Below are 27917 nucleotides of genomic sequence, written 5' to 3'. Positions count from 1 at the left end.
CATAAAGCTAGAGGCCACTATATTGGATGGTGCAAAAACTAGAAGCTATAGGTTCCAGCTTCTTTGAATAACACTATTAGCTGGAAGAACTGTTAGACTGGTTTACATCTTCCCTGCTCCAAGGTAACCCTGTAAAGCTTCTTTGAAGCTTATAATTATTTGGGGGAGAGATCTACTAAGTCTCTAGGCATAAAAGTTTCCAACCATGTAAACTCTTCAGGGAAAATTATCCAACACCTCATGCTTTCTTCTCTATTTCTAAACCATCATGTGTGTTTTGTAATAGTCACTTTGCTTCTTTGCAGTATTCTCCCTTCAGTATTCTAGGGAGGCTCTGAGAAAGCTTCCTTTTCCACATCTGTATAGCACAACTAGAGAACAGAGGTGTCAACTCACTTGTCCTTGGACTAGTCGTCTTAGAATGGATGTACACTGTGGTGGTTAAGAGCACCAACTATGCAGCAGAATGCCTGGCTTCAAATGTTGGCTCTGTTGCTTACTGGTTTTGTAACATTTATCAGCCTGCAAAATGGGCACAACAGTATCTGCTTCACTGGATTGTCGTGAGGATTAAATAGTATAATGTAGAACATTGACATGTACAAAAATTATATAAATATTTGCTTTAATGTGATGTAGAAACAATGGCATATAGATAGACTGTATAAATATTTACTATAATTTAAAAATGTTTTTACTAAGCATTTCTTGCAACATTAAATCTCCTCCTTTCCTTTTCTAAAGTGTAGTATTTGTCACTTAGTAATCCCTTTGCTCCTCTACAAAGAAAAACAATGAGTGCAACACATTTTTTCAAGGAGGATTCACCTGGAAAATAGCCAAGATATTTTCTTTTAGGAATGGAATTACTCCATTAGGGATGTTACCTAAGAAATATTATTTTAAAAATAGAATACATAAAAAGCAATATGGCAGCACCACTTAGGTATTTTCTAGTGGTTGAGAATTGATTTGAAAGTGAATAGGAAAATTTTTAAATAATTGTCTAAAAGGAGCCAGTGAATGAATTTTCTAAGCTCAAAATTTTGACTCTACTATGTGATAGATGTTTATCATTCCTTCTCAATGATGTGCTTCTCCCCTAAAAATCAAGTTATAAAAAGGCGTTTTGTAAACATTTAAGTTGTTCAATAAATATTTATCCAATAAGAGATATTTTATGGAGAAAAATCACCAGACTTAGAGCCTCCCTGCTTCTCTTTAACTAAAAAAGAAAAACACTTGAAAACAAGGATGTGTATAGATACATATTCCCTCACTCAAAAAAAAAAAATTATGTCCAAATATAAAATGAATCTTTTAAAAAAAGCTTCCTTAGAAATGTTTGATTTCAAATCCCACCTGTTTCTGCCCTTACCTTCCATCCCACTCCCCACTCTTATTTCCAGTACTTTTTCCCTTAAATTGGGGGTATATCTGCTTTACAATGGTGTGCTAGTTCTGCTATACAAAGAAGTGAATCAGCCATATGTATACATATGTCCCTTCCCTCTTAGACCTCCCTCCTCCCCAATTCCCCTACTCTAGGTCACCATAGATCACCGAGCTGAGCTGCTTGCACTATATACCAGGTTCCCACTAGCTATCTATTTTACACATGGTAGTGTATGTATGTCAAACCCAATCTTCAATTCATCCCACCATCCCCTTCCCCAACCCCCATGTCCACCTGACCGGTCTCTCTGTCTGCATCTCTATTCCTGCCCTGCAAATAGGTTCATCAGTACTGTTTTTCTAGATTTCACATATATGCCTTAATATACAATATTTGTTTTTATCTTTCTGACTTACTTCACTGTGTATAACAGACTCTAGGTTCATCCACTATCCAGTGGTTCTTGAGGCAGAGTTTGCTTTTCACCACCCACCTCCAAGACAGCAGCAAAATGAGCAAGTAACCTCTTCAAAGATGCCTGGAGTTCTTCCTGAATCAGCCCAGGAAAGGTGATGGATATAAACTAGCTCTGCATTGCAGGGACCCATAAACCACCCCCACCCACAACTGGCTAATTTCAAGAGGGCATGGGCTTCTGTATGTAAAACTCCTATTAGAAATCTTCACCAGCTGTGACTGGCAATGGGTAATTTTTGTTGTTGTTTAGTGAAAAAGAAATTATTACAGCTGACTGCATGCAGGAAAAGCTTTATTAAGTCATAGAACTATTATAATTTTTTTTAAACAGGGATGTAGAATACTCAAACATTTTAAATGACCTATGAAACAACTGGCATATATTTAGTAAGCAAGATCCACTTTAACAATTCTCTCTGCTCCCACCCTCAATGCTCAACTATAGGACATTCATTTATTTATCATGTTTAGTATTTCTGTCTCACAGCCATCTGTCAGACCTTTTGCTGCAAAAACGTGTTTTTTAACAATTAAATACACAATGGGGAGATATGGTTAGACATTTACAGGACTTGAAATGTTGAAGAATAATACACAATAATAGGATCACAAGAAGGGCAGTGGTATCTTTCAATTCATTTTGCTATTTCCAGTCTCTTTTTCAAACATTAATCTCTAAAGTCAGTCCAAGTCCCATCCTTGAAATGCATCCTGTTCCTTTTTTCCTCTCCTCCTCCAATGTCCATTATTTTAACAATTCGAGTTCTCTCGCCTGGGAAAAAGGAAAGTTATTAACTCACAAGGGACATTTATTGACATCTAATTGTTACAACCCAAACCACAGCACAAAAGTCAGTCATGTACAGGTGACACAGCATAATGGGGTCGGTCCACGTTTTCGGCACACTAAAGGAGAAGAGGGTCGCGATCTTTAAGGCTCAGGATTCACATGACGATGCACTTGCCCAGCAGCTTCTCGGCGGTCTTGGGGATCTGGGATTTCTTCTGCGGAGGCTGGGCGCCGGCGGGGGCTGCGGCGGCGGCGGGCTTCTTCTCGAAATTTATCAGCAACTGGAACAGCTCCTGGACGTTGATATTCATCTTGGCCGAGGTCTCCAAGAAGGCGCAATTCCACTCGCACGCATAGGCAGCACCTTCCTTCTCACTCACCTCCCGACGGCTCTCATCGCACTTGTTGCCCACCAGGATGACGGGGCACTTTTGCGGGTTGTTACCTTTGAGTTGACGGATCAGCTCATAGAGCGGCTTCAGCTCCTCCAGGGTTTGCTTCCTGGTGATAGAATAAACCAGGATGAAGGCGTGACCCCTGGCAATGGCAAGGCGCTGCAGGCCCCGGTAGCGGCGGCCACCGGTGGTGTCGGTGATGTGCAGCGCACCCGCCTTGTGGCTGCAGCCTAGCGCCTGGCGGTACGTATCTTCGATGGTCGGCAGGTACGCCTCACGGAAGTTGCCGCGCACCCACCTTTGCACCAGAGCGCTCTTGCCCACGCCGGCCGAGCCGAGCACCACCACGCGGAAATCTCTGCTCCTTCTCTGGGGCAGGCAGGTGCGGATGACGATCACGGTCGGCAGAGGCCGCAGCCGCTTCATCAGCCGTTCCTTGAGGCCGAAGCAGGAGTTGCCCATGGTCAGGTATTAGCTGAGAGGTGCGTGCACCGCTTCTCTGGCACTTGGCCAGCAGTGAGGGATGCCTACGGAGGAGAGAAGAGAGGATGTGTGAGGGGTGGGAGTCTAACTCGGAATGATGTCTTGTCGCAGCGCCTGCCTGGCCCGCTGCTCCCTGGGGACATGGGATGGGGGGGGGGGGTGGTGTCTGTCTCGTCCCGCTCGCTAACCCCACCCTCCTCCCTCCTCCCACTTCCCTCCTCCCTCCTCCATTCTCTGCGGTGAGCTGTCTCTCTGCCCACCCCAGGAACCCACCAAAGGCAATGCGGGTGGGGAGGAGGGCAGGAGCGCCCCGAGCCTCTTCTTCCAATGATACCTGTTTGTTACTTTCGCGGTGGCTACGCACCTGTTTTTATTTTATCATGCCACACTACAGAATGCTGCAATATTGGACAGCTTGCCAACCCTTAAAACATGCACATCCGAACGATGTTAGCAAACATTTTCACCCTAAATAAGCCCTTGCTGTCTTCTCTCCTGCAATATTAAAAATTATGCGTATCTCTGACAAGGATCGATCACTGCGGGCAAGGGTAGGTTGCCGCAGACATCGCGATCCAGGGTGTGGTCACGGGGGGCAGTGGGGGGGGGGGGCGCCCAGGAAGCCCACAGGGACCAGGATTCGTAATGCTCACAGAGACCCCTAACCTGCAGCAACTGTCCTCAAGTACCCGCTTCCCTGATAACGTGCCCATTGCTTCCCCCCCCCCAACCCCCCGCGATAATCCAGGCTGGTTCACTCGCTACACCTTGCATTTGAGTGCCCGAAAAAAGGCGAACGATAGCTTTTACCTCTTTCCGAGGCGGGAACCTCGCGGCAAATTCTCTCCTTGCCCAGGTGGCTTTGGCCGCGGCCGCAGTGGCGGCAAGGAATTGCGCAACCAAGCTCCCAGCCGCAGCCGGCAACCAGTTCGCTCGGAGGCTCCGGGCGAAATGCTCCAACCAACAGTGGGACTGAGATTGGTTAGCTAGAGCCAGGGGGCGCAGACTGGGAGACTCCACTTGCACTGCTCACAGAGGGGGGATTGGGTTGTGAGGGGCTGACCGAGTCAGACGCGCCCCCGGCAGTCTCCCCGGCGTCCCCCACACAGGTACCCACAGCCCGGGCAGGGGCGGGGGTGGGAGGTGGCCCTGTGTTCACAAGTGCCCGCCCATTGAGTGGGGTCCGCTTACGGGGCTGCCGATGCAGGCATTTCTCACCTACTGCGATCTAAACCACTTCTTCGCTTTTTGCCCCCTGTGGGGTAGCCTTTCCCAACCCTCGCCACCTTCTCTTCCCTGCAGGAAGGCCAGTTAGCACCCTTCTCATTACTGGTGACAGACACCTCACCGCATCTCATCCACTTCACTCCAATAAACATTTGTCCAGCACAAAACCCAGTTTCTGTCTTTGCTGAGGAAGACCAATGGACACTTCTGTTATAAGAGACTTTGGAACCTGCCTCTTGGTAGGATTTCCTGTGGTGTAGACATGTTCTGTGTTTAGAGGTTGAGGGGTATCCTCTACACCCAACAACATTAAGCAGTGATCATATCCATCACCACTCTGTGTACAATACTTCTCATTTAGTCGTCGTCACAAAAACCTCGTAGGAAAATCCAGACTGGAAATGTGGGCAGCCTCCTAGGAATAGAGAGCGACCCCTGGCTGACAGCCAGTAAGAAAGCATGAGCCGCAGAGCTAACAACTGGATTTTTCCAACAACCTGAATGATCTTGAAAGCAGATTCTTCTCTAGAAACTGCACGTAAGATCAGACCATCAACACTTTGATTTTAGCCTTATTAAGCAGAGAATCCAGTTGAGCTCATCCAGACTTCTGATTTGAGAGAGTTCTAGATTTTGCAGTTGGGTATCCTATTAAGCTACAACATCTGTGGCAGTTTTTTACACAGCAAAATAAAACTAATTCAGCAGGTAAAATTACTTGTTCAAGTTTAAACGGCTCATAAATGATGGACGTAGGCCCAAACCTGGAGAAAGCAATGGCACCCCACTCCAGTACTCTTGCCTGGAAAATCCCATGGACGGAGGAGCCTGGTAGGCTGCAGACCATGGGGTCGCTAAGAGTCGGACACGACTGAAGCGACTTAGCAGCAGCAGCAGCAGCAGCAGCAGCAGCTGGCCCAAACCCAGTACTCCTAACTCCAACTCTTGTTCTTGTTCTGATTTTATCCTCCTGTGTCATTAAGCTGATACAGTATATTTTACTCATTAGTGAAAACATTTTTATAATTTTTCTTTCTTACCCAAAGACTCATGCATGTTAGGCAGAGATCAAGAACACATGCTTTAGAGGCAGAAAACTAGCTTTAGAATGTTAATGTTTTTTTTTCCCTTTTCCTTCTTTGGAATACATGTTAATACTGGAAGAAAAGTTATGACCAACCTATACAGCATATTCAAAAGCAGAGACATTACTTTGCCAACAAAGGTCCATCTAGTTAAAGCTATTGTTTTTCCAGTAGTCATGTATGGATATGAGAATTGGACTAGAAAGAGGGCTGAGAGCTGAAGAATTGATGCTTTTGAACTGTAATGTTGGAGAAGACTCTTGAGAGTCCCTTGGACTGCAAGGAGATCCAACTAGTCCATCCTAAAGGAGATCAGTCCTGGGTGTTCACTGGAAGGACTGATGTTGAAGCTGAAACTTCAATACTTTGGCCACCTGATGCAAAGAGCTGACTCATTTGAAAAGACTGATGCTGGGAAAGATTGAACACGGGAGGAGAAGGGACGACAGAGGATGAGATGGTTGGATGGCATCATCGATTCAATGGACGTGAGTTTGGGTAAACTCTGGGAGTTGGTGATAGACAGGGAGGCCTGGCATGCTGCAGTCCACAGGGTCACAAAGAGTCAGACATGACTGAGCAACTGAAATGATAATATGCCTTTGAGCTGTGCGATCCTGGAGAAATTACTTTTCTGTAGAGGGGAACTGATACCTATAAGAAAGAATTGTGGGGAGGATTCAAGGAGCTACTCCCTGATGCACTAGTTAGAAGGCATTTAGAATACAATAGGTAATTCATAAAAGACAGCTATTGGCCTTCACATAATAATATAGAAATCTGTATACACATAATCGTGTAGTCTTTGAGCATTTTTGGAAGTGCCAATGACCTTTTTATTTAAACCAAATAAGAGCAGATTTCCACCAGGAAAACACAGCAGGCTTGGGGAAAATAAATTGAGGACAGAAGAACTTGGGGCAGGGAAGAAGAGCAGTGAGAATTCTGAGCAAGAACGAAATCTTTGCACATTCCTCCTAAACCACAAATAACACTGCCTATTGAAACTAGGGCACCTAAAATGTCACTTCATGGCAAATAGAAGGAGAAACAGTGGAAGCAGTAACAGATTTTATTTTCTTGAGCTGCAGATGGTAATGCAGCTACGAAATTAAAAGACGCTTGCTCCTTGGAAGAAAAGCTATGACAAACCTAGATAGTGTATTAAAAAGCAGAGGCATCACTTTGCTGACAAAGGTCCACATAGTCAAACTATGGTTTTTCCCAGTAGTCATGTACAGATATGAGAGTTGGACCATAAAGAAGGCTGAGCACCTAAGAATCGATGCTTTCAGATTGTGGTGCTGAAGAAGACTCTTTAGAGTCCCGTGCATGGCAAGGAGATCAAACCAGTCAATCCTAAAGGAAATCAACCCTGAATATTCATTGAAAGGACTGATGCTGAAGCTGAAGCTCCAACGTTTTGGCCACCTGATACAAAGAGACAATTCACTGGAAAAGACCCTGATGCAGGGAAAGATTGAGGGCAGGAGGAGAAGGGAGTGACAGAGGATGAGATGGTTGGATGGCATCACTGACTCAATGGACATGAGTTGGAACAAACTCAGGGAGATAGCGAAGGACAGGGAAGCCTGGCGTGCTGTAGTCTCTGGGGTTGCAAAGTCGGACATGACCTAGTGACTGAACAACAACAAAAAGTCTTTAGGAATGAGAAAGACTAGAAAAGAGGGTCCTGAAACTGAAACTGATGGGCATCAGTTTACCCCAGAGCAGACACCTTGGCACTTGACAGGTTGTCCTCTCTGTTTGGGGGTAGTTCGGATTATTAGTGAAGTTTTCATAGTTACCTGTCACTCCAGCCACTGATTCCGGTTTCATCGTCTGGAGTCTGGAAATGCATTGATCAGTCTGCTCCCTTGGATGCCCTTACAGCCTTTCAGCTATTTGAAGACAATTATGTCTAATCACTAAGTCATTTATAATGCTGGAAGTGGCCTGAGGACCATCAAGTCAAACCCTTCATTTTGGTGATGAGGAAACTGAACCTCAGGGGCCATGCTCTGACCTAAGACCAAGCTTACTCTTCACTCCTGTAGCCTCGCCTTTTGTTTGAAAACAACGGTTCCTTGGGGTGTATGGATGTCTTTTGTTCCACTGCTTTTTATTTTTTTCCCATTGTTATAACGCATATTTGTTTCTTTACAGTAAACAAACTAAGAATACACGTTTCAAATACACAAAAAAATGGGGTCCTGATATATGGAAGATGAATGAGATGCCTTTGGAGGAAAAACATTTAAAACAAAGAAACAACAAAAAAGAAGGGGAAGTGAAAAATAGGAGGAGGAAGAAGACAAAGGAGGAGGAGGAAGAGGAGGAGGAAGAAGAGAAAGGAGGAGGAAAGCAAGAGGGTGTGGAAATATATATCCCAAAGTAAAGCCTTTAAATGCCAGAGAAATCAAATTATGAGGTTATACATAGAAATCAGAAGAAATGATAAAAATACAAAACCATAGCTCCTCCATCCAAACCAGGTCTTGCACTTCAAAAGTCAATATAAAATATTTCACTTTAAGAGCAGCCCTAGCCCAGGGATCCAGCATTGCAGTAGGCCAGAGAGTCAAAGGAATGGGTTCCCTGAAAAATAAAACTATATACTACTATACAGTAGTTATAAATGAACAGGAGTTTTCTTTAGTTATCCATACAGATGGCCGAGGCACATGAAAAGATGCTTAACATTGCTAATTAATAGAGAAATGCAAATCAAAACTATAATGAGATGACACCTCACACTAGTCAGGATCAGTTCAGTTCAGTTCAGTCGCTCAGTCGTGTCCGACTCTTTGCGACCCCATGAATCACAGCACGCCAGGCCTCCCTGTCCATCACCAACTCCCGGAGTTCACTCAGACTCACGTCCATCGAGTCAGTGATGCCATCCAGCCATCTCATCCTCTGTTGTCCCCTTCTCCTCCTGCCCCCAATCCCTCCCAGCATCAGGGTCTTTTCCAATGAGTCAACTCTTTGCATGAGGTGGCCAGAGTACTGGAGTTTCAGCTTTAGCATCATTCCTTCCAAAGAAATCCCAGGGCTGATCTCCTTCAGAATGGACTGGTTGGATCTCCTTGCAGTCCAAGGGACTCGCAAGAGTCTTCTCCAACACCACAGTTCAAAAGCATCAATTCTTCGGCACTCAGCCTTCTTCACAGTCCAACTCTCACATCCGTACATGACCACAGGAAAAACCACAGCCTTGACTAGACGGACCTTTGTTGGCAAAGTAATGTCTCTGCTTTTGACTATGCTATCTAGGTTGGTCATAACTTTCCTTCCAAGGAGTAAGTGTCTTTTAATTTCATGGCTGCAATCACCATCTGCAGTGATTTTGGAGCCCCAAAAAATAAAGTCTGACACTGTTTCCCCATCTATTTCCCATGAAGTGATGGGACTGGATGCCATGATCTTAGTTTTCTGAATGTTGAGCTTTAAGCCAACTTTTTCACTCTCCACTTTCACTTTCATCAAGAGGCTTTTTAGTTCCTCTTCACTTTCTGTCATAAGGGTGGTGTCATCTGCATATTTGAGATTATCAAAAAATCTACAAACAACAAATGCTGGAGAGGGTATGGAGAAAAGGGAACCCTTTTGCACTGTCAGTGGGAATGTAAATTGGTTCGCAGCTATGGAAAATAGTATGGAGGCTCCTTAAGAAGCTAAAAATAGAGCTACCATATAATACAGCAATCCAACTCTTGGGATTATAGAATATAGAAAGTCAATCAGTTACGTCTGACTCTTTGAGACCCTATGGACTATACAGTCCATGGAACTCTCCATACTGGAGTGGGTAACCTTTCCCTTCTCCAGGGCATCCTTCCAACCCAGGGATCAAACCCATGTCTCCCGCATTGCAGGCAGATTCTTTACCAGCTGAGCTACAAGGGAAACCCAAGAATACTAGAGTGGGTAGCCTATCCCTTCTCCAGTGGATCTTCCTGATCCAGGAATCAAACTGGGGTCTCCTACATTGCAGGTGGATTCTTCACCAACTGAGCTATCAGGGAAGCACGCTTGGGATTATATCTGGAGAAAAACAAAATTTGAAAGGATACATGCACCCCAGTGTTCATTGCAATGCCATTTATAATAGCCAAGACATGGAAGCAACCTAAATGTCCACTGACAGATGAACAGATAAAGAAGATGTGGTATATGTATACAACTGACTACCAAACCATAAAAAGAATGAAATACTGCCATTTGTAGCAACATGGATTATCATACTAAGTTAAGTAGTCAGGCAGAGAAAGACAAATATCAATATAATATTGCTTATATTCAGAATCTTTTTTTTTAATGATACAAATGAACTTATTTACAAAAGAGAAGCAGACACAAAGACTTAGAGAATGAACTTATGGTTAGCAGGGGAGAAAGCGGGAAGGATACATTGGGAGTTTGGAATTGACAATGTACACACTGATATATTTAAAACAGACAACCAACAAGGACCTGCTGTATAGCACAGGGAACTCTGTTCAACACTCTGTAATAACCTAAATAGGAAAAGAATTTGAAAAAGAACAGATACATGAACTTCCTGATTTTCAAGCTGGTTTTAGAAAAGGCAGAGGAACCAGAGATCAAATTGCCAACATCTGCTGGATCATGGAAAAAGGAAGAGAGTTCCAGAAAAACATCTATTTCTGCTTTATTGACTATGCCAAAGCCTTTGAGTGTGTGGATCACAATAAACTGTGGAAAATTCTGAAAGAGATGGGAATACCAGACCACCTGACCTGCCTCTTGAGAAATCTGTATGCAGGTCAGGAAGCAACAGTTAGAACTGGACATGGAACAACAGACTGGTTCCAAATAGGAAAAGGAGTACATCAAGGCTGTATATTGTCACCCTGCTTATTTAACTTTATGCAGAGGACATCATGAGAAACGCTGGGCTGGAAGAAACACAAGCTGGAATCAAGATTGCCGGGAGAAATATCAGTAACCTCAGATATGCAGATGATACCACCCTTATGGCAGAAAGTGAAGAGGAACTAAAAAGCCTCTTGATGAAAGTGCAAGTGGAGAGTGAAAAAGTTGGCTTAAAGCTCAACATTCAGAAAACGAAGATCATGGCATCTGGTCCCATCACTTCAGGGGAAATAGATGGGAAATCAGAGGAAACAGTGTCAGACCTTATTTTGGGGGGTTCCAAAATAACTTCAGATAATGATTGCAGCCATGAAATTAAAAGACACTTACTCCTTGGAAGGAAAGTTATGACCAACCTAGATAGCATACTGAAAAGCAGAGATATTACTTTGCCAACAAAGGTCCGTCTAGTCAAGGCTATGGTTTTTTCTGTGGTCATGTATGGATGTGAGAGTTGGACGGTGAAGAAAGCTGAGTACCGAAGAATTGATGCTTTTGAACTGTGGTGTTGGAGAAGACTCTTGTGATTCTCTTGGACTGCAAAGAGATCCAACCCGTCTATCGTAAAGCAGATCAGTCTTGGCTGTTCATTGGAAGGACTGATGCTGAGGCTGAAACTCTAATACTTTGGCCACCTCATGTCAAGAGTTGACTCATTGGAAAAGAACCTGATGCTGGGAGGGATTGGGGGCAGAAGGGGACAACAGAGAATGAGATGGCTTGATGGCATCACCAACTCAATGCACATGAGTTTGGGTGAGCTCCGGGAGTTGGTGATGGACAGGGAGGCCTGGCATGCAGTGATTCATGAGGTCGCAAAGAGTCGGACATGACTGAGCAACTGAACTGAACTGAACTGAGTCACTTTGCTATACACCTAAAACTACCACAACATTGGTTGTTAATCAACTGAATTCTGATATAAAATAATTTTTTTAAAAAGTTCAGCAAATAAAACATAAAAAGGATTTAAATGGAAATTATGGAACTGAAAAATACAATAATAGAAAATTTTTAAACTTTCTTAATGGGCTTAATATTATAATGGAGATGACATTGGATAGAATCAGTGAACTTGAGGATAAAGAAATAAAATTTACTCAATATAAACAATAGAGATAAAATAGACTGGGAAAAAAAATGAGGAGAGTCTCTAGGGTCTGTGGTGCAATAACCAAAATCCCAACATTTGTATCAGAGCCCCAGAAGGAGAGAAGAAACAGTCTAAATGAGTATGGCAAGAAATTATGCCTGAGAATCTCCCAAATTTGTTGAAAGACACAAACTTACAGTTCCAAGAAGCTGAACAAACCCCACCAGGAGAATTCCAAGGGAATCAATGCCAAGACACATAATTGAATTCTGAAAACAATGATAAATTCTTGAAAGTAGATAGAAAGAAGGAATATATTACCTGTCAGAGGAACATTAATTCAGATGATGGCAGATATCTCATTTGAAACCACAGATACCAAAGGAAATGGCATGGCATTTTTCAAGTGCTGAAAGTCTTTTCAAAGAACTGTCAACTGCAAATTCTATATCCAGCAAAATATACCTTCAAGAACAAACACCATGTCCAGATGAAGAAAAGCAAAGAGGATTTTTTGCTAACAAACCTATCCTCAAAGAGTGACTGAAGGAAGTTTCTTGATGAAAGTGAAAGAGCAGAGTGAAAAAGAGCCTCTTGATGAAGGTGAAAGAGGAGAATAAAAAAGCTGGCTTAAAACTCAACATTCAGAAAACTACAATCATGGCATCTGGTCCCGTCACCTCATGGCATATAGATGGAGAAACAATGGAAACAGTGAAAGACATTATTTTCTTGGGCTCCAAAATCACTGTGTATGGTGACTGCAGCCATGAAATTAAAAGACATTTGCTCCTTGGAAGAAAAGCTATGACAAACATAGCCAGAGTATTAAAAAGCAGAGACGTTATTTTTCCAACAAAGGTCCACATAGTCAAAGCTATAGTTTTACCAGTAGTTATGTATGGATGTGAGAGTTGGACTGTAAAGAAGGCTGAGCACCGAAGAAATGATGCTTTTTAACTGTGGTGTTGGAGAAGACTCTTGAGAGTCCTTTGGACTGCAAGGAGATCCAACCAGTCAATCCTAAAGGAAATCAACTCTGAATATTCATTGAAAGGACTGATGCTGAAGCTGAAGCTCCAATGCTTTGGCCACCTGATGCGAAGAGCCAACTCACTGGAAAAGACCCTGATGCTGGGAGAGATCGAAGGCAGGAGGAGAAGTGGGTGACAGAGGATGAGATGGTTGGATGGCATCACCAACATGGACATGAGTTTGAGCAAGCTCCAGGAGACGGTAAAGAACAGGGAAGCCTGGCATGCTGCAGTCCATGGGATCACAGTCGTACATGACTGAGCAACTGAACAACAAATAACAAAGAAAGTTTCATAAACAGAAAGGAAAAGATAATTAGGAACTTCATAGGGAAAGCATAATATCAAGATAGATTTTAAAAATAGGGGTAATTATGGTAGACTATTCTTCTCATGGGTTTCCCTGGTGGCTCAGATGGTAAGGAATCTGCCTGCAATGCAGGAGACCCAGATTTGATACCTGGGTTGGGAAGATTCCCCTGGAGAAGGGGACAGCTACCCACTTCAGTCTTCTTGGCTAGAGAACTCCATGGACAGAGGAGCCTAACAGGCTGCAGTCCATGAGCAACTAACACTTACTTACACTTACCTGCTTATCATTCTCATAAACTTTTACAATCATCATGATGACTGAAAGAAAAATTATAATATCTGATACTCAAGGCAATGGTGCTAAAAGTTGGGAAAGGCAAAGGGACCTGAATAGAAGCAAGGTTTCCATACTTCACTCATGCAATAATAGATTATAATGTCATATATGCATATTGTAATATCCAAAGGAATAACTTTTTATACAAAGTGATATACTCAAACACACTAAAAATAAATCAAGAGAGAATCCTATTAAAAAAACATTCCAGTAACCCACATAAAGGTGATAAAGCAAAGCAGAGGAAAACCAGGAAACAATAAAATTGTGTACTTAAGTTCATATATATCAAGAATCATCTTAAATGTAAATGGTGTAAATACACCACATAAAAAGGCAGATTGGCAGGGTGGATAAAATAAACAAACCAAAAAAGAAACACAAGCCAACTATATGATGTTTGAAATAAGAAGAAATTCACTTCATATTAAATGACATAGGTAGGTTGAAAATAAAAGAATATTTTTTATAATAAAAAAGAATACATAGAAACCAAAATTAAAAACAGTATTATTTACAGTCACTACAAAAAAGAAAGTACTTTGTACATATACAAAACACATAAATAGTCTGAATGCTGAAAATTACAAAATGCTCATAAAAGAAATCAAAGAAGACTTAAGTTGATGGAAAGACATAATGTGTTCATGAATTAGGACATTCAACTTAGTAAAGATCTCTCCAAGTTGATCTATGGTTTTAATGCAATTCTTGTCAAAATCTCAGCCAAGATTTTATAAGCATAAATAAGTTTATCCTAAAATTTATATGGGAAGGCATAGTATCTAGTATAGCTAAAAGACTCTTGAAAAGGAGTACAGTGAAAAGAATCCTTACAGGAGACAGGGATCAAGACCATTCCCATAGAAAAGAAATGTAAAGAAGCAAAATGGCTGTCTGCGGAGGCCCTACAAATAGCTGTGAAAAGAAGAGAAGCAAAAAGCAAAGGAGAAAAGGAAAGATATAAACATCTGAATGCAGAGTTCCAAAGAATAGCAAAGAGAGATAAGAAAGGCTTCCTCAGCGATCAATGCAAAGAAATAGAGGAAAACAACAGAATGGGGAAAACTAGGGATCTCTTCAAGAAAATCAGAGATACCAAAGGAACATTTCATGCAAAGATGAGCTTGATAAAGGACAGAAATGGTATGGACCTAACAGAAGCAGAAGATATTAAGAAGAGATGGCAAGAATACACATTAGAACTGTACAAAAAAGATCTTCACGACCCAGATAATCACAATGGTGTGATCACTGACCTAGAGCCAGACATCCTGGAATGTGAAGTCAAGTGGGCCTTAGAAAGCATCACTATTAACAAAGCTAGTGGAGGTGATGTAATTCCAGTTGAGCTATTCCAAATCCTGAAAGATGATGCTGTGAAAGTGCTGCACTCAATATGCCAGCAAATTTGGAAAACTCAGCAGTGGCCACAGGACTGGAAAAGGTCAGTTTTCATTCCAATCCCAAAGAAAGGCAATTCCAAAGAATGCTCAAACTACCGCACAATTGCACTCATCTCACACGCTAGTAAAGTAATGCTCAAAATTCTCCAAGCCAGGCTTCAGCAATATGTGAACCGTGAACTTCCTGATGTTCAAGTTGGTTTTAGAAAAGGCCAGAGGAACCGAAGATCAAATTGCCACATCCTTCGGATCATGGAAAAAGGAAGAGAGTTCCAGAAAAACATCTATTTCTGCTTTATTGACTATGCCAAAGCCTTTGACTGTGTGGATCACAATAAACTGTGGGAAATTCTGAAAGAGATGGGAATACCAGACCACCTGACCTGCCTCTTGAGAAATCTGTATGCAGGTCAGGAAGCAACAGTTAGAACTGGATATGGAACAACAGACTGGTTCCAAATAGGAAAAGGAGTACATCAAGGCTGTATATTGTCACCCTGCTTATTTAACTTTATGCAGAGGACATCATGAGAAACGCTGGGCTGGAAGAAACACAAGCTGGAATCAAGATTGCTGGGAGAAATATCAGTAACCTCAGATATGCAGATGACACCACCCTTATGGCAGAAAGTGAAGAGGAACTAGAAAGCCTCTTGAAGAAAGTGAAAGTGGAGAGTGAAAAAGTTGGCTTAAAGCTCAACATTTAGAAAACTAAGATCATGGCATCCGGTCCCATCACTTCATGGGAAATAGATGGGGAAACAGTGGAAACAGTGTCAGACTATTTTTGGGGGCTCCCAAATCATTGCAGATGGTGACTGCAGCCATGAAATTAAAAGACGCTTACTCCTTGGAAGGAAAATTATGACCAATCTAGATAGCATATTCAAAAGCAGAGACATTACTTTGCCAACAAAGGTTCGTCTAGTCAAGGCTGTGGTTTTTCCTGTGGTCATGTATGGATGTGAGAGTTGGACTGTGAAGAAAGCTGAGCGCCGAAGAATTGATGCTTTTGAACTGTCGTGTCGGAGAAGACTCTTGAGAGTCCCTTGGACTGCAAGGAGATCCAACCAGTCCAATCTGAAGGAGATCAGCCCTGGGATTTCTTTGGAAGGAATGATGCTAAAGCTGAAACTCCAGTACTTTTACCACCTCATGCAAAGAGTTGACTCATTGGAAAAGACTGATTCTGGGAGGGATTTGGGGGCAGGAGGAGAAGGGGACATAGGATGAGATGGCTGGATGGCATCACTGACTCGATGGACATGAGTCTCAGTGAACTCCAGGAGTTGGTGATGGACAGGGAGGCCTGGCGTGCTGCGATTCATGGGGTCGCAAAGAGTCGGACATGACTGAGCGACTGAACTGAACTGACTCAGGTGATTCTAATACAGAAGAAAGCTTGAAACCACTTTAGAATCTTGCTTGATCAATCATCCTATCTCTAAACTAACAGAATGAATAAAGTGGGGGTTAAAAGATAAAGGAGAAGTCAATGGCACCCACTCCAGTACTGTTGCCTGGAAAATCCCTACGGAGGAGCCTGGTAGGCTCCAGTCCATGCGGTCGCACAGAGTCGGACACGACTGAGCGACTTCACTTTCACTTTCCACTTTCATGCATTGGAGAAGGAAATGGCAACCCACTCCAGTGTTCTTGCCTGGAGAATCCCTTGGACGGAGAAGCCTGGTAGGCTGCAGTCCATGGGGTCACACAGAGTCGGACACGACTGAAGCGACTTAGCATAGCATAGCATAAAAGATAAAAAGGAAGAAGAGATCATAAGAAAAAAAGAAACACAAGAGGAAAAGCAAGACTGGAGAAGAAAATTGTGAATATGATTTTGAGCATAGTGAGTTGGAGGTGCCTGTGGGACAGGCAGGAGACCAATTCTAGTACTCAGTTGGATTATAGGAATAAAGCTCCAGGGAAAGCTTGGGTCTGGTTAGATAGATTTGATGACTGTATTTCCTGAAACAAGAACTGGAAACCATGGTTTGCATGGATTTTTATGCTTCTCCCAGGGAAGAGAGAAAATTTTAATACCAAAATGTTGACAATGTTTCAAAGTTTTAAGCAATTTGCTTCTTCTCTACCCTCAGTCTCCTCCTCTGTAACACTGGGATAATAGTGGTACCTACTCTAGAAAGTTCCTGTGACTAAATAACAAGTATTTCACGAGTAAACAAATAACAAATGCTTGGGGCATTGCTTGGAGATAGTAATCACTCAGTAAATGTTAGCTATTCCTACTTATGTAAACAATAGGGCTAAATACTTTTTAAAAATAAAAGATATACAGATTAGAAAGAAAGAAATAAAACTGTCTTTGTTTGAAAGTTGCATGATTGTCTATGTACAAAATCCCAAAGGACTGACAAAATAAAAAAACCCACCTGAAATGAGTAAATGACTACAGCAAGGTTACAAGATGCAAGGTAAATGTACAAAATCAATTACTTTCCTTCATACCAACAATGGACATTGGAATTTGAAATTATTAACACAGAACCATAGCACCAAAAGAACTTGAAACATTTAAGTTATAAACTTTCCAAATATATACAAGGTCTATGCATAAAAATAAAGTTTAATGAAAAAAGTCAAGAAACATCTAAAAAGAGACAGTCTATGTTCATGGATTAGAAAACTCAATATTGTTGTCAATTCTTCCCAACTTGATTTGTAGATGCAATATGATCTGAATCAAAATCTAAGCAGCTGTTTTGTGGATATTAGCAAGTTTATATGGAAAACAAACAAAAAAAAAATAGCCAACACAATACAAAGAAAAACAAAGTTGAAGGACTGCAATTACCCAACTTCAAGACTTACTCTAAAGCTACAGTGATCAACATAGCATGGTTCCTGTGTATTCTGCTATTGTTGGGTGAAGTATTTTATAAATGTCAATTAGGTCTAGTTGATTAATTGTGCTGTGTCAGTTGAACTATGTTATTACTCATTTTCTGCCTGCTGGATCTATTAATTACTGAAGGGGTATTCAAGTCTCCAAATCCATATTAATGGATTTGTCTATTTCTCCTTTTCAGTTCTATTAGTTTTGCCTCATGTGTTTTGATGTTCTGTCATTAAGTACATACACATTAAGGACTTCTATGTCTTCTTGGAGAATTGACTCTGTTATCACTATGTAATGACCCTCTTTATCCCTGATAATCTCCCTTGTTCTTCAGTCTAATTTGTCTGAAATTAATATAGCTACTTCAGCTTTCTTTGATTAGTGTTACTATAGAATATCTTTCTCTATCCCTTTACTTTTAATCTATTTGTGTCTTTATATTTAAAATAGATTCATTGTGGAAAAAATATATGTATATAGTTGGAATGACTTCTTTTTCTACTCTAACAGCCTCTGTCTTTTAACTGATATATTTAGACAATCATATTTGGTGTGATTATCAGTGTATTTGGTTTACTATCTACCATGTTTGCAGGTGTTTCACATTTTGTACTTGTTCTTTATTTTTTCTCCCTTTTCTGCCTTCTCTGTTTTTAACCAAGCAATTCATATAATTCCATTTTCTCTCCAGTCTTAGTCTATCAATTTACAAAATACATTTATAACAAATTTAAGTCCACTTTCAAATAACACTTCAGATGCAACACATGTGCCTTATAACATAGTATTCCCAATTAATCCCTCTCATTCCTTACAAATTTATGTCATTCATTTCACTCATCCATATGCTATAATCACCTAATGTATTGTTACTATTATCACTTTGAACAGTTATCTATTAGATCAATTAATAAGAAAAATAAAAGATTTAATTTTACCTTTATTTATTTAATCTCTAGTGCTCTTTTATTCTTTACTTAAATCTGAAATCTGAGGAAAAGCTTTAAAGAACATGCCATCTGGAGAGAACCTTGAAGGGAAAAGAGGTTGCTTGGGAAAAGACAGACAGAAGAATGATGCCAAAAGGGCACGGAGCCAAGAAATCACCTATGGATGAAATAATAGTTGAATTGAAATCCCCCCTAGAAATCATCCGTGGTTTAATTACCTCCTTTCCTAGGTGAATAATTTGCCCAAGGTTCCATAGCTCAGAAGTTGCAGAACTGGGATTCAAACCCAGGAAGAGTGACTTCAGCACCTATTCAAACTACAGAAGGATGTTAGGACCTGCTCAAAGTGGCTCAGCCAATCAGACACAGCCAGGACAAGATCTTAGCCCCTGTCTCCAGGCCCTCACCTTTTACTCTCCCACAGGAGCACATCCGGGAAAACAAATCCCTATGGGGGTTTCAGAGATGGAGTTAACACAGTCTTCTGGGTCAAGGGTAAAAAAAGGAATCAGAAATTATGTTTTCTCAGGAGGGAGAGAGTATCTGTACAATTTCACTAATTACAACTTTGAATAAGCTGCCGGCATAGTCTTCTTAATGAAATGAGCCATAATCCTTCTTTGGAAACTTTCCCAGACAATCAGGTCTGTATAAGCGAATACTTATACCCTAGCCCAAAGGGAAGGCACCAACCAAATGAAGGCTCCTTGAGGAGGGGGTTGGTGGGAGAAGAGGGTCTTCCAGAGACCAGCAAACGAGGACTTTTCTTCTTTCTTATAATATTATGTAGCAATTACAGGTTAAAGATTATGTATTCACTAACAACAAAGATAGTGGTTAGAAACATAGTGCCTACTATAAAAAGTAATAAAATGGGATAAGATAATGTGGCACCTCACTACTTACAATAATTAAAGATATATGCTCACCAAACAATAATATACATTTTTGCAGGAACACATACATGCATATAAGATACATATTAAACACATTACAACAGCTGCCTATGGGAGGCAAGGAAAGACAGTGAGCTATACGGGAGAGAGATATATATACATACATACATGCACATAATTTATATCTATTATACAGATGTGATTTATATAAGGATATATAATTTTATATCCTTATATAAATCATGTATATGTTACAACCCTGAACAATGATAAGGTGATAAGGTGCTGAGGCCAGCATCTGTAAATGATTCATTTTAGAAGCCCTCACACTCTGGTGTATAGTAGGCAAACAAGACATATTTCTGAACGAATGGCTTCATTTCAACTTCCCCAGTGTTCTGAGCATTACCTGCCAGACAGAGCAAAGACCTTTCTGTCCAATATCTCCCTTGCCCTGTTCCCAGTTCTCTCTGTGCCACTGTGTTCTATTAAAGTGGCAGCAAGAGCTGCCTAGAAAGAGGAATGATTATTAAAGACTGAAAATAATTATCCCCATTAAAAACAAGAAACACATTTTAGGCCCCTTTTAAGTAAAGGAGTTTAGTTTTGCAATGCATTCCCTTTTGATTTTTTTCCACATACACTGTTTAACTGTAAAACACTCATTGGCTGAACAAAAGCATTTCTTTGTACAAGTTAATAAAGAGAAATAAGTTTTTACCCCATTGTGTCAATTCGGCAGGACTCAGAATGCTATTGTGGAACACAATGATATATGCTCCTTGTTTCACTGTTTTAAAAGAAAATCATACTTCTGCCAGTTAAGTTGAATTCTGCAAGTCTGATTTTTTTTTTTAAGATTTTAAAATATTATAACAGTTTTAGGCTCACAGAATTATCACAAGGATAGTAAAGAGAGTTCTCATACAGCTCACAGCCAGTTTCCCCTGTTATTAACATATTTATATGGTACATTTGTCACAATTAATGAACCAATGTTAATACATGACTATGAACTCAAGACCATACTTCATCCCAATTTCAACTAAGAGGACTTCAGTCTTTTAACAACTTCAACTGATTGGAAAGGCCTTCCCACGTGATGAAGAGTAATATGCTTTACTCAAAGTCTACTGATTTAATGTTAATTACATCTAAAAAAATATCTTTATAGAAGCATCTAGAGTTGTGTTTGACCAAATAACTGGGTGCCATGGTTTAGCCAGGTTGACACATAAAATTAATCATCATAGACAGTGTGAACTGTTCCCATATATTCCACAGCCAGTTGCCTCTATTATCACCATCTTACATTATCATGGTACATGGGTCACAATAAAGAACTGATATTGATATGTGATTATTAACTCAAGTTCATTTTTTAATTAAGATGGTCTCATTTTCTTTCCTAACGCCCTTTCTGTATCTCAGGATCCTATTCCATTTACCACATTATATTTAGTTACCATGTCTCCTTAGTTTACTCTTGGTTGTGACCAAGTTTCTCAGAATTTCCCTATTTCTGATGACCTTGACAGTTTTGAAGATTACTGGTGAGATATTTTGTAGAATGTCTCTCAAGTGGGGCTTGTCTGATGTTTTTCTCCTAATTAGACTGGGTAATGTTTTGGGAGGAGGACCACAGAGGCACAGAATCATTCTCATCATACCACATCAAGGGACACACCATCAGCATGACTCACCACTGTGGATATTATCCTTGATCACCTGGTGCAGGTGTTTGTCAGCTTTCTTCACTACCAAGTTATTCTTCTCTTTCTCCCTTTCCATCCTATACTTACAAGCCTGCTTTTACATTTTAAGATTAATGAAATTACAGAGACTGGCCTCAAAACATGTCATTGTTGTTCAGTCACTAAGTCATGTATTAAAACATGAAGTCTTTACATTTAATCAAATCTTCTTAGAAAAGAGTGAGAAGAGGTTTCCCTTCACTTGTACCAACAGTGAGAGTGATGCTTCCTTCTGACTCATAAAGACCACAAGAAGAAACTGATTTGATAAAGTTTTAAATTTACAAGACTCAAAGAATGCTACTTTTGTTTTGCTGTATAACATGGAGACATGTGAATATTTGTAAATTTCCAATTGGTTCTGCTCTTTGCTGATACACATATGTCCTTGACCACAAAATGTGAGAATACTGTTACATAACATAACGATAACATAAGAATCAAATGCAGAGATTAACAAAGGGCTATAAGAACTCTGGGCTTCCCAGGTGGCTCAGTGGGTAAAGAATCCACCTGCAATGCAGGAGACACAGGAGATGCAGGTTCGACCCCTGGGTTGGGAAGCCCCCTAGAGGAAGGCATAGCAACGCACTCTAGTATTCTTGCATGGAGAATCCCATGAACAGAACATAAGGTCGCAAAAGAATTGGATATGACTGAAGCGACTGAACATGCAGCATGCATGAGAACACTGAAAGAATGAATTTCAACCAGGCAACTTGAGGACAGTTTCATGGAGGGTAGGACGATTGAGTATGGTTTTAAGAGACAGAGAAGGCAGAAGGACCATCAGATGCACTATATGGAAAAGGAAAGAACAGGGCATAAGAAACAGGGAATTCTGTGAATTGTATTTGTGCACATGGTGGGCAGAACTTCTGTACCAGGCTAAAGAGTTTGCACTTTATTCTATGAGCACAGGTGTAGAGGATATGAATATTTTGGGGTAAGGAGAGTAATATGATCACGTCTAAATTATATTAGACATGACAACTATTTAAAGAAAATTGGGAAGATAAAAACAGAGAAAAAAGAAGTTGAAAGGCTTATGAAAGGATAGAAATTTTAAACGGTGATACTGTAAATAGAGAAGAGAGGAAAAATTTTAAAGGTAGAATAGATAGGATTTGTACCAACACCATAGCTAACAAGTAGCAGGGACTAGAGGACCTCTTCTTCCTGTCCACACAGCTGGACTCCACTCCCTGGCCTCCATTATATTAGCTGGCACTACATGACTGAGTTCCAGGCAGAACGTCATGAATGAAAGTCAGAGATGACACTTCCCGGTCTTTCTCACTGTCTCTCTCTTCTGGACTGGAAGGGAGAGAACCCCCAAGTTCACTCTGGGTGCCATGCACTGAAGGCTGTAGAACCACAGGATAGATGGAGCTGTGTTTCCTGAACCCCTGCTTCCAGGGGATCTTCCAGCCTGCTAGACCTTGAGACAAGGGAGAAGTACACTGTTTTCCTGTTGAGCCATTACATGCTTGGGCCTGTCTGCAATCACAGCATAGCTCAGGCTACCCTAACCATACTGGAAATTGGTACTTTGAGGTTGGTGCTCCCATAACAGAAAACGAAAGCATGTGACATTGGCTGTGTGAAGAAAGAGATATTGGAGACAAGCAGACTGGCGAGTCCTGTTTTGCTGGGGAAAATATTTGATAAAACTGTCACCTGAATCACTGTGAAAGGGATTGGGGTCAACCAGCATGCAACAGTGTCTTCTGAACCCCTGATTTAAGGGGTTAAAGTGGAGTAACTAGGTTGGAGTAAGGCCTAAGCTACATCCATACAGTCCTTCATATCAGATGTTGACAATGCCAGTTGTCTTTGTCCAAGAATGGGATGGGGAAGGAGGCAGAATTAGGAGGGCCTAGCGTGCACCTGAGAAAGCATTCACTGTGGCCCACATGCCTGTGGATGTAGTCTCTTAGCTTCCCACCCACTTCCCCTTCACAGAGCTAACCTCAAAAATGCCTCACCTGGACCTTACCTTCAAGGACAACTTGACCATGAGTTGGGAGGCCACAGTTCTGGATCTGGGGCCCAGGGCCTGAGAGAGGAAAATCGTCCCACTTCTAACACTCCATACACTCCTCCTCCTACCACTCTGGGTCTGGGGGCTCCATAAATGCTTTTCATCTCAGAGGTGTGCACTGTTCTGTTTGGGGTCCTAGAAGAGTGAAGCAGAAAGGATGGGTGGAGACACTGAGGCCTGGAGACAAAAAGTTCAAGGTCATATAAGTGCTTCTCCATTTAAATGGTTTGTCAGCCAACGTAGCAAATTAGAAGCAGGGTCTTGACTTGCCTGGAACTCATAAAATCTAAGAGGAGAGCTGAAATGTATGTTATAGCATCTACACTATGGAAGAGCTGGTCCCACTCTCATTTACAGATGGAACATTGAGGCCCAATCAGAGAAGGAGAGGAAGAGCCCACTCTCCCATGGACCTACCGTGTCCTTGGTGCCCTGCAGAAGTCTTCCCATGTGTTAACTTATTTCACAACAGCGTATGAGGTAAATCCTACCATCTCTATCTTGCAGATTAAAAAAGCAGGCACAGAGTGGACAAATGACTTCAGAGAAGGTGAGTAACTTACCTAAAGCATTATGTCTGATAAGTGAGGTAGCCAGGATTCAAATCCACGCAGTCTGGCTCTCGAGTCTATGCCTGTAGTCACTGTGCTGACTCTGAAGGTGGTGTAGGACCTACCGATCTGTATTTCCAGAAGGCTCATTGAGGTCTCCTTTCTCACACATAGTGTATTTCCACTGCCTGCTCGACAGGGTTCCAGATCAGCATGTGCTGATTTGACACGGGTGAAACCCTGTGGTCAGGCCCAGCCTCATCTCTCACTTCTCTCCATACCACCTGCCTTAGCTCACCTACACCTCTTGTCCGTGAGCAGCTCTGTGACAGAGCAGGGAGCATGACGTGAAGAGTCATGAGTTGGTTGTGAGTTCTGGCTCTGCAGTTTGTTGTCTCCAGAATAACCTTGATCACGTATTTAATAGTATCTGCTGCTACTGCCAAGTCACTTCAGTCGTGTCCGACTCTGTGCGATCCCATAGATGGCAGCCCAGCAGGCTCCCCTGTCCCTGGGATTCTCCAGGCAAGAACACTGGAGTGGGTTGCCATTTCCTTCTCCAATGCATGAAAGTGAAAAGTGAAAGTGAAGTCGCTCAGTCGTGTCTGACTCTTAGTGACCCCATGGACTGCAGCCCACCAGGCTCCTCCGTCCATGGGATTTTCCAGGCAAGAGTACTAGAGTGGGCTGCCATTGCCTTCTTCTCTTCTTCTTAATAATATCTACCTATCAGAATTATCATGAGGAGTCAATGAAATAATGTAGATGAAGTATTTAATATAGTGCCTGGTACATGATATGTATTTTAACAGGAGGAAAAAATTATTGATGTGAAATTCTATTATTCCCAGCTTCAAACAGCTCACAGATGGCTGTTCATACTCATTGATGGTAGATAAATCCCCTGAAGACTATGCATTTTGATGTAGGGTGTGGAAAATAGTCAGTAAATAGTCACAGGAGTAAGCAGGAAAGAGCACTCACAGGGGCTGCAAATGGTCAGTAAACCCTTCTGGTAGAAGTTGCATTGAATTCAGCCTTGAAGGTGGAATTAGTTCATCCAAGTAGAAATGAATGGCTGAAGTACGGACAAATGCTTAAGAGCATGAAGCACACAGTATTTTGTGGTGGTGACTTTTGTTCGGTTAATACAGGCACCACCCAGAGGATCAGTGGGAGATATGTTTAAAAGGTAGCTTGGGGAATGATTAAAAGGGTCTTGAAATTCAGGCAAGGGAATATGAGATTTCTCCCTCCCTCCTTCTCTTTCTCTTACAACAGTAATAGCAGTTGCAACAGCAAAGACTAAAACCTCAAAAGGAAACCAGCCCAGGTACTAATCTGTGCTCTCAGATTAAAATTTAAAACCCAGGTCTCCTCATCCCATGTGTAGATGAAGGAGGCAGCGGCCATACAGACGGGTTCTGGCAAGTGTCTTTCTCTTACAACAAAGCTCTCTGAGGGCTGCCCGCTCTCAGGATGAATCACAGCAATTTGCCATTCTGTGTTGCTGGAGACATTTCAGTTCTATGAGCCAGTCAGTGCTCAAAGAACTCTGCCTTCATTTGGTCCAAGATTAAGAGAAAAGACTTGCGGGCACCAGAGGAGGTGTAGGTTGGGTACAAACCAGCCGGAGACTCAGAGGCCAGCACAGAGTGTGCTTGAACACCAACAGGGCCCAAAGTCTTGAGTCAGGCAAACAGCCAAAAAGTGTTTGATCTTTGTTGAACCTCCTTCCACAAAATCTTAAGGTTACATTCTATGTGTAGCTTTTCTTCCATAAGTTCAACTTTATTCTTTTATTAACAATTCTTAGTCATAGATAATTTCACACTTTTGTTTCATCAGTGTTATGCATAAATTGTCACAGTAACTATTATTTTAATTGATAGTATTAACAAACAATTCCATAAGATCAGTCTGATAGGGCACAGGTGATTTTTTAAGTTGAAATATATCTCACTAAAAAAATGTACAAATCATAAGCATCAGTTCAGTTCAGTTCAGTCACTCAGTTGTGTCTGACTCTTTTCGACCCCATGAATCGCAGCACGCCAGGCCTCCCTGTCCATCACCAACTCCCGGAGTTCACTCAGACTCACATCCATCGAGTCAGTGATGCCATCCAGCCATCTCATCCTCTGTCGTCCCCTTCTCCTCCTGCCCCCAACCCCTCTCAGCATCAGAGTCTTTTCCAATGAGTCAACTCTTCGCATGAGGTGGCCAAAGTACTGGAGTTTCAGCTTTAGCATCATTCCTTCCAAAGAAATCCCAGGGCTGATCTCCTTCAGAATGGACTGGTTGGATCTCCTTGCAGTCCAAGGGACTCTCAAGAGTCTTCTCCAACACCATAGTTCAAAAGCATCAATTCTTCTGCGCTCAGCTTTCTTCACAGTCCAACTCTCACATCCATACATGACCACAGGAAAAACCATAGCCTTGACTAGACGGACCTTTGTTGGCAAAGTAATGTCTCTGCTTTTGAATATGCTATCTAGGTTGGTCATAACTTTCCTTCCAAGGAGTAAGCATCTTTTAATTTCATGCTGCAGTCACCATCTGCAGTGCTTTTAACTTTATATAATCTATCACCATAATCAATAGGACATTTTTAGCACTTCCCAAAGCCAAGCACAGGCCTGTTTTCCAAAACTGCTTTCTCCCTATTTAACTACTACACAGACTTCCAAAGCTATAGTTTTGTTTTTGACCTTATATCAATGAAATCATGCAGTATATATATTCTTTTGCATTGGATTTCTGTGCTCAAAATAATGTTTGTGAGATTTGTTCATGTTGTATGTTTCCATGGTTTTTTTCATCATAATTGCTGAAGACGATTTCACTGAATGAGTATACCATAATTTCTATTATGAATGGGCTTTTGGGTTGCTTCCAACTTAGGGCGGTTTCAAATAATGCTGCACTCAACACTCTCATAAATGGCTTTGTACACCTATGCTTGCACTTCTGTTGTGTACATGCCTAGGAGGAGAGCTGCTGGTCACAGGATAGGTGTCTGTTTCAGTGTGTATTTCCTTGATTACTGATAAGGTTGAGCACCTTTGATAGGTATATCAGCTATTTGGATACCTTCTTTTGTAGACAAGATATACTGAATTATATACATTACTTACTGATTTGGAAAAAGTTTTTCACATATTCTGAATACAAGTCCTTTGTAAAATATGTCACATGTATCTTCTACTCTGTGGCTTACTTTTTCACTCTTTTAGTGATGTCATTTGATAAACAAAAGTTCTTAATTTGAATGTAGTCCAATTTATCAATATTCCCTTTGTTGTTGATGAGTATATTTCATTTAATAAGTACTTTTCTCTACTTTCACATCATGAAGATTTTTTAAATTTTATCTTATAGAAATGTCACATTTAGAGCTACCATCAATTGAAAATTGATTTTTATGTATGTTGTGACATAATAATAAAGTTTCTTTTCTTTTTCCCACACAGTTATCCAAAAGACAACAACACTGATTGAACTATCCTCTCCCCACTGCTTTTTTAGTGTAGACTTGTAAGATCACATGTCCAAGTATGTGTGGATCTATTTCAGGACTCTTAGTCTATTTGTCTACATTTACACCCATATCACACTTAGTATTGACATCTAGAGTGCAACTTCTGTCACCTTATTCTTTCATAGTAGCCCTTTTTATTTCCATATATATTTCAGGAGCAGCTCGTGAGTTTTTTATAAAAAATGCTACTGTGATTTTGATCAGGACTGTAAATCACGGAGTTAATGTCTCATAGGGTTTTTCAATGTATGCTGCTGCTAAGTCACTTCAGTCATGTCCAACTCTGTGTGACCCCAGAGATGGCAGCCTACCAGGCTCCCTTGTCCCTGGGATTCTCCAGGCAAGAACACTGGAGTGGGTTGCCATTTCCTTCTCCAATGCATG

General features: G+C 41.3%; 1 protein-coding gene across 2 annotated transcripts in view; it reads right to left on the bottom strand.

The window, feature by feature from the left end:
- Nucleotides 1-2148: 2148 nt before the first annotated feature.
- Nucleotides 2149-27917, bottom strand: part of DIRAS3 (DIRAS family GTPase 3) — a 58204-nt gene continuing 32435 nt past the window's right edge. The window contains exons 8-9 of one of the 2 annotated variants that reach the window (XM_070367865.1): nucleotides 23397-23576; nucleotides 2149-3585 (exon numbers count right to left, since the gene is read on the bottom strand). In XM_070367865.1, the coding sequence (XP_070223966.1) occupies nucleotides 2819-3520 (702 nt within the window). In that variant the 5' untranslated portion in view covers nucleotides 3521-3585; nucleotides 23397-23576 and the 3' untranslated portion in view covers nucleotides 2149-2818. Of the gene's footprint in view, nucleotides 3586-4351; nucleotides 4481-23396; nucleotides 23577-27917 lie in introns of those variants that run through there. The other variant, XM_005895775.3, reaches the window with a different exon arrangement.

This window comes from Bos mutus, chromosome 3 (genome assembly GCF_027580195.1).
Source record: "Bos mutus isolate GX-2022 chromosome 3, NWIPB_WYAK_1.1, whole genome shotgun sequence".
Lineage (NCBI taxonomy): Eukaryota > Metazoa > Chordata > Mammalia > Artiodactyla > Bovidae > Bos > Bos mutus.
Note: the sequence above shows the minus strand (reverse complement) of the source record. Positions and strands in the feature narration are given on the sequence as shown.